At 41.2% G+C, this 16088-nt stretch overlaps 1 protein-coding gene across 2 annotated transcripts in view; it reads left to right on the top strand.

Moving 5' to 3' along the window:
* KATNAL2 (katanin catalytic subunit A1 like 2) overlaps positions 1–16088 on the top strand; it is a 103845-nt gene that overhangs the window by 82664 nt on the left and 5093 nt on the right. For both annotated transcript variants that reach the window (XM_061169519.1, XM_061169520.1), the window contains 2 exons: positions 1847–1938; positions 4075–4185. In XM_061169519.1, the coding sequence (XP_061025502.1) occupies positions 1847–1938; positions 4075–4185 (203 nt within the window). The remainder of the gene's footprint in view (positions 1–1846; positions 1939–4074; positions 4186–16088) is intronic.

Here is a 16088-nt window from a genome sequence, read left to right as displayed (position 1 = left end):
TTGTGTGATTTAACTTCCTCCAAGAACTTTTGAAAATTTTAGACTAATGCTTCCCAAGCACTTACCCAGGATTCTATATATTCTCTGGCAGTGGAAGGGCAGTGGCGTGGTCCATGTGGAGACATAGGCTCCAGACGTGGTTCTCCTTCCAGCAGGATGTTTGGTCTTATCGAGGCTGTTGGTCTCTCTGCACTTTGGGGAGCTCCTTAAAAGCATGTAAAAGTGTTCTAATATGCCATTTTTCATTGGGTAGATTGCTGCTGTTGTAATCATCCTTAATATCAGGTATATTTGAGCTTTTCTTTTTGTGACAGGAAGACAAATTACCTGCTGCTAATGAGTTGGTCTCTGTTGTGTCTAAAAAACATTTGTGATGAGTGTCCTGGCATTGACACTGTTCTCCTAAGCTCACTGGGCTGAGCCAGTTGTCTTGGCTGAATGAAATAGGATTCTGTGAAAGGAAAACACTTGCGCATGAGCATGGAGGGACCACACACACACAAGCAGCGGTGAAGGTGAGGAGTTTCCCATTCAGTGACAGGGAGGCCTGTAAGGGACGACCTGCTACTACTATGAAAACCACAATCTGGCCTTTTCTGAGCCCTTCCCCTCTTATTTATTCTGTGATGCTTTGCTAGTGCTAAGTGACACAGAGGATAAATCTCCTATGCCTATTAAAGAACATCTATTCTTTTCTAAATCTCTAATGCTTTCTCTGATCAACCAGGGAAGAATTGTATATGGTGCTCAAGAGATTAGTTTCAGGGTTTTTTTAAAAAAGGTAGAGTTTTTTATACTCTTTTCATCACCACCACATCTCCCTTTAGAGCTCTCGATTTTGTTTTTATGGCTGTTCTTTTGCTGGTTGCTTTCCTGTTCTTATTCAGTCTATAATATTTTATTCTGGAATGGAACATTTTATTCAATTGGGAATTGCCTTCAAGTATCTGAGCCTACCAAACAGCAGTGTTGGGCACCCCTTGGAGTAATTTGGGGAGCAGAAAGGGCAAAATTCTTCAGCCTTGTTGCCCATGACTGGAACTCTATCCTTTCTCTGCAATTCTTCCTTCTGAGAATAACCTTCTTATTGTCTCTAAGTGGTAAGGGAAAAAAATTAGTAACTTATTTTATGTATTCCAAGGCTTTTGTGTCCATGTGGAACATGTTATTGGCAGGGGGTCTCAAGGGTTAACTAACAAATTAGCTAACAAGCTAACAAAGCTCAGGAACTGAGTTTTATCTTAAGCTCTCCCATTTATGATTAGTAACTTTTAAAAAATAAATTTATTTATTTTTGGCTGCATTGGGTCTTCGTTGCTGCGCGTGAGCTTTCTCTAGCTGTGGCGAGCGGGGGCTACTCTTCATTGCAGTGCGTGGGCTTCTCATTGCGGTAGCTTTGCTTGTGGCGGAGCACGGGCTCTAGGCGCGCGGGCTTCAGTAGTTGTGGCTCACAGGCTCTAGAGCGCAGACTCAGTAGTTGTGGCGCACGGGCTTAGTTGCTCCACGGCATGTGGGATCTTCCCGGACCAGGGATCGAACCCGTGTCCCCCTGCATTGGCAGGCAGATTCTTAAGCACTGTGCCACCAGGGAAATCCTATGATTAATAACCTTGAGCTAACCACTTATTCTCTCTGGCTCTAATTTTACCAAGTGATAAATGGAAATAATTGGACCATGGGGTAGCGCTAGGGAGAAGTAACTGTAACGATTATAAAGTTATTGTGAAATAACAAAGTGAAGCATAAATGCTTAATATTACAGCTATCCTAAGCTTTTAATCTCTGGGAGCATCTGAGAACTTTCAGTATATGAATTTGAACAAGTGGTTGCTTTTCTCCCACCCAGGTGTTATTTGAACTTGCCCGCTATCACGCCCCCTCCACCATCTTCCTGGACGAGCTGGAGTCAGTGATGAGTCAGAGAGGCACGGCTCCTGGGTAACAGACAGGGTTTTTTTTGTCATCACTTCTCCCCTCTTGTAAGTGTGTTTGATGGTCGGAAGCCCATCGACATTTACCAGCAGAATGAGCCTATTAATAAGCCCACAGATTTTCTGCAGACACACGGAAAGGTCTTTAAATTAGATCCCGTTAACTGAATAGCTGATTTAAGTAGTTTTTATAACCGGAGGAAATGTCATCCTCCCTTCCCCCTTCCCCACAGAGTGGATTTCAGGCCTGAAGATCACCCAGCCCCTGATCCCAGGCTGCCATAACCATCCTGCTGGCTCAAAATAGCCGCCTGTGAACACCTCCCCTGGAGCCAGAGGGGCTGCCAAGGGCTAAGCCCTGAGAGGCAGCCCTTGACAAGGCGTGTGAGGCCAGGGAAGCCGCCACTTCTCTGTGACACCAGACTGTGGCTCAGCCGGACCGATTTTAAATATGTCACATATGTCATCTCTAAAGATTAAGTGTCCACTAATGTCCCCAGCAGGCAGAACACATCTCAGACTGTAATGAGGTTGTGTGTGTGTGTGTGTGTGTGTGTGTTTTAAGAACACCTTTCTGTCTTCATCAGAGGTGTTTTTCTTTGAAACTTTTTACTAAACTTGGTATCCCTGGTTTGAAAAAACAGCTCTCAGGGAAAACTCAACACAGCTGCATTTATTGATGGCCTCTAATGGTCTATCATCAAGGCGGAACTAATATTAATAAAAAGTAAACAATTATCTTGTTGGAAGTATAACTAGAATATAATTTATGAAATTTTACTTATTAAAAACCATTTTCCCAGCAGAGAAAAACAACCATCAAGGTGCACCCAAGATGCATGGATTCATGTCATTGATTGAAATGCAACTGTTTCTATGGCTTCATGGGTGCTAGTCAGCCCCAGGCTGGGCGCTCTGCCTCTCCAAAGGGGGCCTGGTGGGAACAGGCAACTGCACGGGGGCCTGGCTGGGAACCCACCAGGCCGCCCTAGTGGTCACTTCCTCTGCAAAGCCCTGTGCTCCTGGCCTGCCTTACTGCAGTGACACTCGCCCTTACATGCACTCTGCCCATCTCCATCCCCAGGGCCCTCCACAGCTTTGATTGAGCTACTTTGGAAACTCTTCATCTACCAGCCTTGAGCGTGTCAGTTTCCTTGTCTGGAAGTTAAACACTAAAACGAGAGTCTTCAAAGGATAAGGGAATAAGGGCAGGTGCTCTGAAGACTTTGGGGGTCATATTATGTTAAAAGAATAGTAATTATGTGTAAATGCTAGATAAATATATAACGATATTTATATTTATATTTCCTCTTAGATAGAAAGGGGCACAGTTCCTAAAAAACCCATAAGCCTAATTTGGGCTGCCACCATATACAGGCAGAGATGAGAAGCTGAATGTCGTGTTGTGCTAGAAAGGCACTTTTTTGTCCTTTTAACTTGATCCACATGAGAGCCTGCCAGAGCTGGTCAGGACTTTGAGCCAATTTCGATTGTGCACGTCCTATGGTGTAGTGAGCTCTTTCTTGGCGGGAGGGTCTCAGCAGTGGGGGTGGTGGGAAAATCGGAGGATGAATTTGCACAGAAAACTGCCTGTAATCTGCTGTGCAAGGAAAGCCTAGTTTCCATGTCATTATCTTGTCTCTTATTAGAAGAGAATGAAACACTGTGTTGTAGTTCATCTCTTCTTGGACAGTTTATATCCATACATTATACTAAAAGAAATAGTGTGTGTAAAATACTTTCATGCCTGCTATATAAATGAAAAGGATTATTCTCAATGAAGCCATTTTTTAAAAGGGTAAATGATACGGCAGTTCGACACAGCCGGGCTGCCTTTTTTAATCTACTAGTGCCACTGTCTCCCCTTCGGTTATTTTCTGGTTCATTGCCAACCTTTGGTTTTCTTTTCAATATCATCATTATATTCATTTACTTCCTCTCTGTTACTGTTTGAAAGTAGTACCAATTGCTTGTTTTCTCCAACCCTGGGATGAGTAGCTCCTGAGAATGCGGCAGGGAAGGGGTTAGTTGTCAGAAGGGAACCTGGTCTGCTGTCACTGAGTCCTTGCTATGAGTGTCACTCTGGTCATGGAAGCAAAGACTCTGCCTCTTGGGAGCATCTCACCTCCTCGTCTTTCTCTAGGGGAGAGCACGAAGGAAGCCTGCGGATGAAGACAGAGTTACTGGTGCAGATGGATGGGCTGGCTCGCTCCGAGGATCTCGTGTTTGTCTTAGCAGCCTCCAACCTGCCGTGGTAAGAGATCTAGAGAGTACATTCTGAATACATTTTCATGAGCCACTGAGTACAGATGAAAATATTATACTGAGCACTTCAGGAAAAGTCCTCTTGTTTGGTTCCAGCCCCGGAAGATTAAGCTGAAGGCTTTCCTAGTCAAGTCCTCAATCCTTGCTACTTGTACCGTGAAAGAATCTGCCTGAACAGAAGGAACACAGGTCAGGGCTACCACTGACAATATTTAAAATGGACATTCTGAGTTTAAAGCCAAATTATTAACTGTGTTTAAGCAGGGGTTTGGCAGAGAACTGTAAAATGCTAAAATCTGCAGGACTCAAAGAATATTCCAGAAATAATATGTTTGGATTTTAACAGTGTTAAAATTAACCTTTAAGTTAGGAGGAAAATCTTTACCTTAATGTTGCGCAGTAAATAGGAAGCTAAATAATATCTAATTGAAAATATAATCTACTCTCAGAGTCTGTTATTCAGACTGTATCCCAGAGTGGTTTAAGACCAATTCTAGAAGCAGAATTGGGAAATACGAGATGTTGACTAGAGAAAAATAATATCTACTTGGAGAGAATATTTTAAAAAATAATTATAATCCCTTTATAGTTCCAAGAATATTTTCACATACCTTGTTTCTTTTGAGCTGCAGATGAGACAGGAGACAGATAAGGAAATGCTGCTCTTGCCATTTGCAGAGGGGGTACCAAGGTCAAGGGAGGTCAGTCCACCCAAAGTCAACATCCTATTTGCAGCAGAGCTGGGACTCGTGATGCTCTTCCCCTTCCCCCTACCGCGTCCATTTCTGTTTCTACATTCCAAGGTGAAAAGAGACACCCTTCTGCTCGTGCATGCTGCTCATCTAGGCTCCCGAAGAAGTCACTGGCAAGGGATGATGACGTTCATGTGTAGTCTGTCATTTTAACTTTATTCATAATTTCAACCCAGCTTCAACTCTTCTCAAAGTTATGAGACTTTTCTAATGTGCTAAGGTGATCAGCATTTTACATTGTGAAGAGAGGGGTGTTTACACACAATGTTAAAGTTGAATCCAAACAGAGAACCATCATTTAAATGTGGCTGTGAAATCCTTTAGAGAAAGAATCTCCATTCCTTCACCTGTTTGAAACAGGGCTGATCATAACCTCTTTACTTATGACCCAGGGGGACTGTGAGAGTCAGCTGAGGAGGGTGGGTGAAAACTGGACAGCTTCGTGCACGGCTCCGGGAAGGGCTGTGCCCCCCAGGGAGGAATAGAGAGTCCTTACCTCCCAGCGAAACCTAGGACTTGGCTGAGGAGCTTATAGTGCTGCCGCAGTTTCCCTAAGGTGATCAGTTTTTGGTAAACCTCACTAAATGGTTCAGAGAGGAAAAACAAACAGCTAGTAAGCAATCAAAAATAAAGAAGCCTAGAAGGGTTTTCCTGAAAGAATTGCCTCTCATCATGTCAAATGGCAAATACATATGTGCTTTTGAGCTCGGATTCCTAGACATCACAGATTGCATCCTTTCAGCATATCTGGGAACCGGTAAGTCCTACCCATTCTTGAACATCACTGGGTTTAAAAAAAAAACTTTTTATGATGAAAAATTCTAGACAAACACTAAAGAGAAAAGAGCACAATGAACCCACCATTTCCTAGTTTCCATAACTAGCATCTTGCCCAATTGATTTAATCTATTGCTGCCTCCTCTCTTGTTTTGCCACAATATTTTAAACTGTATCCTAGATTCTCATGTTATTTCTCACATATATATACTTCAGCATATATCTTTAAAAAAAATAAGGACATTTTCTTACATTATCACAGTGTCATTATCAACCCCAACAAAATTAACAGTAATTGCTCAGTATCCTCTAATACCCAGTTTATATTCAGATTTCCCATATTGTTCCAAAAATGTCTTTTTACAATTGGTTTACTGAACTGGTAACCAAACAAGATTTGCATTTTGTAATTTGTTGTTCTCTTAAGTATCTTTTAATCTAGAACAGACTCCCTCTTTTTTTTCCCCCACTTGCTATTGACTTGATTGCTAGGGAGGTTGTTCTGCAGAGTCTAAACTTTCTGGATGTGGCTCATGGTATGCTCACGGTAATATTTAGCTAGTTCTTCTTACCCTTATAATTACTCTAGACTAAAAGTTAGATTGATTAGATTTGATTCAGGATCAATATAATTTTTTGGCGACATACTTCACACGTGATGCTGAGTACATCACATTGCATCGCATGCAGAAGTATGTAGTGCCCTGTTGTCCCACCTGTGGTGGTACCAAGATTGATCAGTGGGTTCAGGTGTGTCAGCCAGGTTCCTCTGCTCTATAGTTCCCATCAATGGTTGTAGCATCCATTGATGATCTTTGCCTGAATCACTTATTTCACTAGAGGTGTGATTCTATCATTCCTTCTGATTGATAGCTGGAATTATTCTCTACCATAGAACTTTCCCCCATCCAATAGGGTTATTTGGTTACCCTGAAATGTAGTTCATACTTGAAAATCAGCATTCGTTCTCTTTGATTTTTAGAGTCATGAGTTGTGCCCTAGCAACCTCCAGTGGTAACCAGTGAGTCAGTCTCCCTCCCTCCCTCTCTCTCTCTCACTATGATCTCATGACTTGTTTGGTATAACATCATTAGTTTTTTTTTTACAGCTTTATTGAGATATCGCTCACATACCATACAATTCACCATTTAATATGTACAATTCAATGGTTTTAGCTATATTTATATTTATATGATTATATAACCGTCACCGCAATCAATTTTAGAACATTTTTCTTTACCCTGAAAAGAAACCCTGTACCCATTAGCAGTCATCCCCATCTCCTACCCCAAGCACTAAGCAACCACTAATCTATTTTCTGTTTCTATAGATTTGCCTATTTTTACACCTATGAGTGGAATTATTATGGTAACTCTATGTTTAATTGAGGAGTGACCAATCTGTTTTCCAAAGTGGCTGCACCATTTTACATTCTTACTAGCCATGGATGAAGGTTCCAATTTCATCACATCCTCATCAACACTTGATAGTCTCTGTCGTTTTGATTATAGTCATCCTAGTGGATGAGCAGTGGTATCTCCTCTCTTTGATTTACATTACCATGATGACTAGTGATATTGAGCATCTTTTCATGTACTTATTGGCCAATTGCATATCTTCTTTGGTGAAATGTCTTTTCAAATCCTTTGTCCGTTTTTAAGTTATTGAGTTGTAAGATTTGTTTCGTCCTCTATCAGATTTGTAGATATTTTCTTCTGTTCTGTGGCCACTAGTCTGTCTTCCCTCCCTCCCTCCCTCTCTGAATTTTTTGTTCCTCTTTCTCTCTTCATGCCTTTGCTAAACTTCCCATGTCTGTCCCATTTCCCAAGCTCCGAGCCTTTCAGAAGCCCCTGTAACTGGTTTTTCTAGAGCAGTACTGTCTAATAGAAATATAATGTGAGGCATACATACTTAAAAAATTTCTAGTAGCCACATTAAAAATTATCAAACGAAACAGATAAAATGCAATTTTGGTAACATATTTTATTTAACCCAGTATATCTAAAATACTATCATTTCCATATATAATTAATATAAAAATTATTGTGATATTTTACATTCTTTTTTTCATACTAAATCTTTGAAATCCAGTGTATACTTTATACTTAGGGCATACTTCAGTTTGGACTAGGCTTGTTTCAAGTGCCCAGTAGCCACATGTGGTTGGTAGCTACTGTACTGGACAGCACAGATCCAGAGACTGATTGTCAGCCCCCATGCTGCTGTGGCAGAGATTGATAACTGCCTCCCAATATTTACTTCATCCTTCTACTTTCATAATAGAACCCCAACTTTTGGATTCTATTTCTTAGCCTCCCCTCCTGTTAGGTGTGGCAGGGCCAAGCTTCTTTGTCATTTGCACAAGATGACCCAGGCTCAATTTGAATATTCTGCTCCAGACCTGGAATCAGCCATTGATTCACAGAGCCCTGGTTCCCTTTAATGGGAAATACTATTGAGAGATCACAGTCTCACAGTGATGGGTGTTCCTTGCTACTGGATTATCATAGCTTCTTGGCCTTTTGATTGGGCAGAGCTAGGAAATACACACCTAGTTTTAAAAAGAGGCAAAGGATGAGTTCATACTAATATTTACCACTCAAATTTAAGATTACAAGGTTTTTAGTTAAATTATTTGATTTTATATTTGTGTCTTTTCTCTAAGTGTGAAAATTTTAGTTCTTAACAACATTAATATAATTGCTATTCACTTTATCCTAATATGTAGATATATTTTATATTTGTGTCTGTAACAGAATTTTCAGTAATAATACCAAACCTATCATAACAGTAACATTTTGATGAAGAAAATGGTACAGACCTGGCATAACTAAGATGGAAGAGCTAATTCTGGATTTCTCATCTTCAGCACTCTTGACATTTGGGGCCAGAGAATTCTTTGCTGTGGGGCCTCCTGTGCACTGTACCATGCTGAGCAGCATCCCTGGTCTCTCCCCGCTGGATGCTGGTAGCATCACCCCCAGTTGTGACTGCCAAAATAGGTCTCCAGACATTGCCAGATGTTCCCCAGGGAGGGGGGCAAAATCATCCCCGGCTGAGGCTTACTGGACTAATGGAAGAAATGACAGACATTATTTAGAGACAAACTGTCACATCCTCCACAAACTCTCAAGTTTTTTTTAAGAACTCCATAAAATAACTGAACTTGGTTTACTTACACAAAAGGTGGCATATTATAGAAATTGTTCTGTATTTTTATTTTTTCCATAACAAAATGTGCTGGAGATCTTTCCAAATAAGTACAGAAAGTTCTCCCTCCTTCCCTTTGTAGCTGCGTGTATTCCATCTTGTTCATATGATAATCTACCCCAATCACCTACTGATGGGCATTTGGGCTGTTGCTAGTCTTTTGCTCTTATAAATAATGTTGCAATGAGTAATGGTGTGCATATATCACTTTGCATGTTTGCCAGTGTATCTTTGGGGAAGGTTCCTGGAAGTAGAATTGCTGGGTCAAAGGGTTAATGTGCATGAAATTATAGTAGAAATTGCCAAATTTCCCTCCATAGAGGTTGTACATTTTGTATTCCCACCAGTGTCCTGCTTTCATTACTTAACATTATAGTAAGAACATTTCCAACGTCATTAAATAATCCTTGAAAATTGGATTTTGTAATGGCTGCCCAAAATTCCCACATGTGACTATACCACAATTTAGTTAATCATTCCTTTCCTGTTGAACATAAAGGATGCTCCCAACTTTCTCTATTATAAATAACACTGAAATGAACTTCCTTGAATAAAAATCTTTGACCAAAATCTAGTTATTTCTTGAGTACAGATTTCTGGAAGTAGGATTGCTGTATGAAAGGGCATAGATTTTTTTTTAAGTATTTTGCTACATATTGTCCAAGTCCTTAAATTAGGAAATAGTATATTTTTATCAAGAATATTGGGACAGACCTTTATTTTGGCTTCAGGGTCTTAGATGAGGGAATAAACATACCTGATTCAAGCAATCTTTGCTTGTTGGGGAAATAACTAAATTATACCAAACTATGTAAAAACCCAGTCGTAAAATCCCCAAAGAAATTCGTTATGGTTGGTTAGTGGTATTTCTTATCTACAGCATCTTCCAGGGCTCTAGGCTATCATCTACTGCTTGTTAACTTATCACTTTCCCTAGATAAATCCATTCTGTCTCAAAGGGCTAGTCATTTTCTCCCTTCTCAGCAGTGAGGTGGCGTGCAGCATCTTGGTTTATTCAGTGCTTCTCCTCCAAGGAGCTCCTTCCTTGATCTATAGCATCACAAAGGACAAGAAGGAAGCAAGAAATAACAGCTCATCTGTGTCATTTGATGTGTAAATTAGCAATGAGAAGAATAACGAATGTTGCATATTTAATATTACCACTTAAAGTAATAGCCATGGAAGAAATGTTTAACAAGCACAGTTAGGGCTAATTTGACCCGCTCGATTGTTGAGTATTCACAAGCTTAGGCCTAGGAGTCCAGAGGGAAACAAAATACTGAACAGGGCTATTAAGGCAAATGCCATCTTTAGATGTTTGTTACACTTGATGATAGTTCGTACAAAGAAGGTATAAAAATTGTATGTGTGAAGCGTGTTGAAACTCATCTTTTCCTTGTTATTTGCAAAAGGGCTAGACATTTCACTATCCCTTTTAAAAATCATCCACCTGGTATGACCACACTCTGGATTTTAAAAAAAAAAAAACTTAATATGTAAAGAAAGCATAAGATCCTAGAGATTCTGGCACTGGGAAGGTGCAAGAATGTACCCATGTAAACTGACTTCTTCCCATATGGGCTCTCTCCTGTCTGGTTTGAGATTCCTATAGACGTGTATACATGTGATTGAAGGGGTCAGCAGACATAACCCTGGGTTTTTCCGCAGTAGCTCCATGTGTCTCCTGGGCTCTAGGGAGAAGCTGTGCTCTCTGAGGTCCTACCTTTTGGCCTCGTGCCTTGACTATCATTACCCTCTAGAGCAACATTTCTCCAAGAATGGTTCCCCACAGGTCATTATCCAAAAAATGGGATCTAGTGGGATCTAATTTAACTCAGAGATACTGAGTTACAGTTAAACTGATTTCCACCCTGGCAGGACTTCTCAGTGCCTTTAAGGTGCTATTGTGTGTTGTGACTCTCCAAGAAAAGCTATGAGAAAGCAGTACATTCCATATTTATTTGACCCCAGAATCCCTTCCTTAAGGAGTATCTCATAACACCAATGTTCTATTTGAAAACCTTTCGGGAAACGGTGGTTTGCATGAACTCACTCTGATCTGATAATTGCATCTTTCATTGCAATAGCATTCAATCATGCTTTCAGGCTTTTAAAATCTTCTATCATTTTAAAAAAGGGACAACAGGCCCCAAATGAAGTCACTTGTTCTAAGCCCACATCATCAAACCGAGACTCAATACTTAACCTAATAGCAGTTTCAATCTCTCCCAGGAATGTAATCTTAACCAGTCAGTCTGGAATTACCTGGTCAGTACTAGTGAGGTAATCCACTGGATAGACTCTGCTGTTCCCCAAAAGAAGGTGACCTTACCCAAAGCAATCCACTGTTTGCCATAACTTTCTTGTTGCATCTCCTCCTGCCTATAAAACATCTTCCATTTTGTACGTGACTTCAGAGCTCCTTTCTGTTTGCTAGATGGGATGCTCCTGGATTCCTGAATCATTGAACAAAGCCAATTAGATCTTTAAATTTACTCATTTGAATTTTGTTTTTTAGCAATAGTATGTCCGTGCCTACCAGTGGTCAAATTGCTTTGTTTGAAGTTGCTTCTCTCCATACAAAGCTTTATTATTAACCTGTGCAATGATATCAAGTTCATGATCCTCCATATGTGGTTGATGGGTGATTCTGACACAACCAGGAAAAAAGTGTGTGGTGCAGGATTTGGTAGGTGCAGCAGGGCAGACACAGGACTGCCTGGGCAGGAGGTTACTAGGAGTAACCTTGCCCTTGCCCCATTCACACCTTCTCAGTTTGTTTGGTTTCATCACACATAAATTGATTTCAGCCTGGCCTACTGTGGCATTACTTTATCTTAACAGGGTGCAGGTTGACATGTGAACTGTAATTCTAAAACCAAATTTTAAAAAGTATAAAATTAACATAACCATTTTATAGAAAATTTGAGAATTAGGGAAAAACTACTCATAATTTCACCACTGTGACATAAGTATTATCATCTTTGTATATACCCTAATGGTGAAAATGGTTTGGTTATTTGCTATCATTTGTTGCCTTTGTATCCTTCTGTGGTAATCTTTTTCCCCCAAGAGGGAAATCATTTTCACCATTTTGGCTATTTAGAAAAATAATACATGTTCATTATAAAAATCATATTTTATATGCTTTGGTGTTGCTTGAAAGTGCACAGTCCCCTATAACTGTACACACAGACACTACCCCACGCCCCACACACAGAAACACTAATGTGAACGTTCATGGATACGTATTATTTTGTTCTATGGCCTGTTTTTTTCTTTCACTTAATACATTGTGGACAACTTTGAAAATCTACCTAATTCCATATAGAATCCCACGTATGAGTGGGCCATAATTTATTTGACTTTTCTTTTTCTTGAGGGTTTTAATATGGCACCAGCGCATTGGACCAAGCTCCTTCCACCATGACTCCCAGCACAGACACTCGGTGAGGGGCAGTTTTCCCTTTGACGTTTTAGCTGGAGCAGGGCAGGTATTATCAAAAAGGCTTTGTGTCCTGGTGGACCTCCTCTTCCCAGTCCTTTGTTAGAGAGAATGAGCTTTTCTTGAGGCTTCTGTCTGTGCCTGTTAGCAGTTTGTCAGTGGGCTTCTCCAGCGCCCCGTGTGGGAGGTCTGAGGGAGGCAAAACAGAAACCTGAGAACACTGCCGTGTCGTTCCGCATGTCCCCCGCTCCCTAGCCCCTCGTCCTCCTCCTTTCCAGTGTCTTCCTACGTTTAGATGCTGTATTACATGCAGTGAATTTTAGTAGTAGTGGTTGGACTAGAGAAGGATGGGCTACTCCATCTTGGCCAGAAGCGAGTCTCTCTCATATTTTTGATTCCCTCTTTTATCATTTTATACATCTTAAACACAATTATTTTATCGTCTGTATCGGTGGAGTTTAATTCTGTTCTTAGTTTCTTCTGCAGACTCTCATTCTTGGTGGTTCGTTATATGTTTCAGAATTTTGGATGGTGAGCTTACATTTAGTGAGGGGAACTCTATCTGTGAGAGTCTTACACGTGTCCTTTCACAGAAAATTTATGTCTGACTGTGTCAGGCTTTGGACAACTGTAAGCTAATTTCTTAGCATAGGGTTTCTTCATCCATCCATGCCAGTGAGGGTAGGTTGGATTCTGAATTATCAGTGAAGACTTTTTCCCACCCCAAAGTATAAGACAAATTCCCTTGGTTCTTTCCATTGCTAGTGGGGAGATTTTTCTAACCCATCCTTGCATAGAGGATGTGCCATCTGGTTTTTTGTTTTACGTGATGGGCCTTGTTTCTACCTACCATCTTGAATGGGCCCAAGGCCTTCTGTGCTATGCCACAGGTAGACTTTAAAATCCAAACTTTTTTTGTAACTAAGAGGCAAACACTCAGCCACAGCTTCAATTTCAGCTGCCCAGTCTTGATTTTTGGCTTCCTCTTCATTTTTAGGGCTTGAGAATTTTGCTGCTTCCTGTGGACTCATTTGTTGTGTATACCAAAAGTGTTTCCTATAATTCACCAAGCTTTTAAAGTGGCTTTGTAACAAGAGATTTCTGAATATCTAGTTCATCATTTTGCTGGAAAAAGAAGATTCCCATTTCTTCTCTCAATTATTGGTCATAAATTTTCTGGCAAGAGTAATAGGAATATATCTCCTTGTTGGTATTGTAGTAACTCGAAGTAATTGTCATTCTTTAGTATAAATATGTGATGCTCTTACCCTAACATCAGTAGGACATAGACTGAACTGATGGCTCTCCTGTTGGATCCCCTTGTCTCTTGCTTGTGAGCTCACTCTTCAGAATGAGAAGTGCAGTCTCTGGAGATGAGAGGCCCCCTATGGAGACTACATCTTTCACCTCATCTTCAAAAGCACTGCCCAGCCAAGTGAGTTGAATAAATCATCCCTTTAAATCATCATTTCCTTTTTTTTTTTTTTACTAAAGATGAAAATAGAATGCTTTATTCCCAAGTTGACGCTTGTTTTCTCTGTTAATTCGAACTAATGATGCTTATAAAATGCTAATTTTCAACAAAGCAGATTTACCTTCGTAAATAAAGACTGGGCTTTAAGGAAGCAGATCACTTACATGAAGCCAGTAGCCCTGAACTGAAAGTTTATTCATTCACTCAAGTAGTATCTATTGAGTACCTACTGTGAGTACTCTGCATGGTGGAAGGAGGGGGAACCCAAGATACATGGTCCATGACCCTTGGCCTCTAGAGGCTGGCTATCTGATGGGACAATGGATGAGATATAAACGCAAATAACTAAGAAGTGAGGATACAGCCAGCCATGTGGCTGGTACAGACAATAAGTAGAATAAAATTATATCGGGAAGAGGCCATTTCTGATTAAAGATATTTAAAAGAAAAGGGGGTAGAGAGCACTTGAACTGGACCTGTGAAAAGGACCTGGCTCTTGGTAGACAAACTGGAAGTTCCAAGTAGAGAAAATGACCTGAGTACATGCTCAACTAGGATGGCAAAATGTAGATTCAGATAACGGCTGACAGAGCAGTTTGGCCCAAGTGGGAAGTGTAGGTAGGAGTCAACTTACGCAGAGCTCAGTGCAGGAGACAAAGTAAACTTCAGTGCTTTATTCATTGACGCCCTGTCATCTACCAAAGAATACAATTCCTGAATCTGCTTTTCAAGGATTGCGACGATCTCTGACTTCACGTTGGTTATGGACATACTGCAAAGACTTTGCCTACAAAACTGAAGGTTGCTTTTCTCTTGTCACACTGAGATGGTTTGAACTTAATGTTTTCACTGTGGAATGAACAAACTAGAATTATGTTTGATTGCCAAATTCTGTAAAATCTGGAATGATCATTATCCCAGGAACAACACGGTTTAACGGGGGAGACAGGCCGAGGGCTGAGGAAGGGCCCCGAAGATTTGGCGCGGGAGCCCAGGTGCTCAGGTGCAAGGCCTCGTGGCCCATGCAAGCTGTCTAGGTGACCAGTGGGCGCTGCCACCTAGTATATAGCAGCGGGCACCGGTCCAGTGGCCAGGCTGCGAGGTCTGTGAGCCCTCACTGTGTCACAGTCGCTCTTTTTGGTCGCTTTTGACCTTCGAGGTGATGGAAGTACCAAATGACCAAGATAAAGGAGATGTGAGAACAGAATAACTTGGGTGTAAAAATCAAAATGTAGCAGCTAAAGGGAGTGTTTTCTGGTTGCCGCAGGTTAAATTTTTTCACATAAATATATTGGCATAAAGAATGATTCCTGGGTACATTCCATTTGTCCTTTGTTTCCTCCCTTGTATGATTAGATTATTATTGATGTCATTAAAAGTGCATTAATCAGGCCTGGCTGTCAGAGAGTTGCACTTATTTTGTGCCCACAAGCAGTTTTGAGGTAAATCTCTTGCTTTAGGGCATTAGCTGATCAATACAATCATCTATAGTGAGGGATTGTTTTCCCACCTCCCTCTGCCTGCCTGCATTTTCCTAGGGCATTCGGGGATCTAGTCTTCCTTTCAATAAGAAGTCCCCCTGGCTGGGATGAAGAGACCAGAAGTGCTCCCACCAAAGAGCCTTCCTTCTGCAGCCCCTGCCCTTTCAGGAGGGGCAGCTGGTCCAAGGAAAGGCCTTGGGGGAAACATGGCAACTGCTCGTCACCCCAGCACTGCCATTTCCCCAGCTTATTCTCTCTTCCTTCCTGGTTTTAGCTTCAGGTTCCCAAGTCTTATTTCATTTTTAAAGTTTACAGGACCAACGTTCCTGTAGTCCAAGGCCCAAACCTCCCAGTTATTGCCTATTATTTACATTGAAGTAGGGAGTTTGTCATATTCATTTCTGTGTATCGGAGACTCAGCAGTGACAATACACTTGGCGGGTGGGCAGCCTTGCTGGACCGAATTCCTAAATGTGAGTCTAATGGTTTCTCTTCTCTGTATCTCCCTGACCCCCCTCCTTTCGTCCCCCCTCACTCACCTCCTCCTGCCACTAATTGAGACCCAGGTCTCTGCTAACTGTCTAAAACAGCTCTGGATTTACTCAGACATACCAGGTATTCAGTCAAGTTTATCTTCTTGGAGGCACATCTTCCAGAGCCTTCTCACCTTCTCCAAAATGAGCAGATTGTCCTCTGCACCCTAGGCCCCCCCTGCATCATCCTGGAGGTTTCCTTCTCTCTCTGTGTCAGACC

Source organism: Eubalaena glacialis, chromosome 15 (assembly GCF_028564815.1).
Source record: "Eubalaena glacialis isolate mEubGla1 chromosome 15, mEubGla1.1.hap2.+ XY, whole genome shotgun sequence".
Taxonomy (NCBI): domain Eukaryota; kingdom Metazoa; phylum Chordata; class Mammalia; order Artiodactyla; family Balaenidae; genus Eubalaena; species Eubalaena glacialis.
This window is presented reverse-complemented; position numbering and strand designations above follow the sequence as displayed.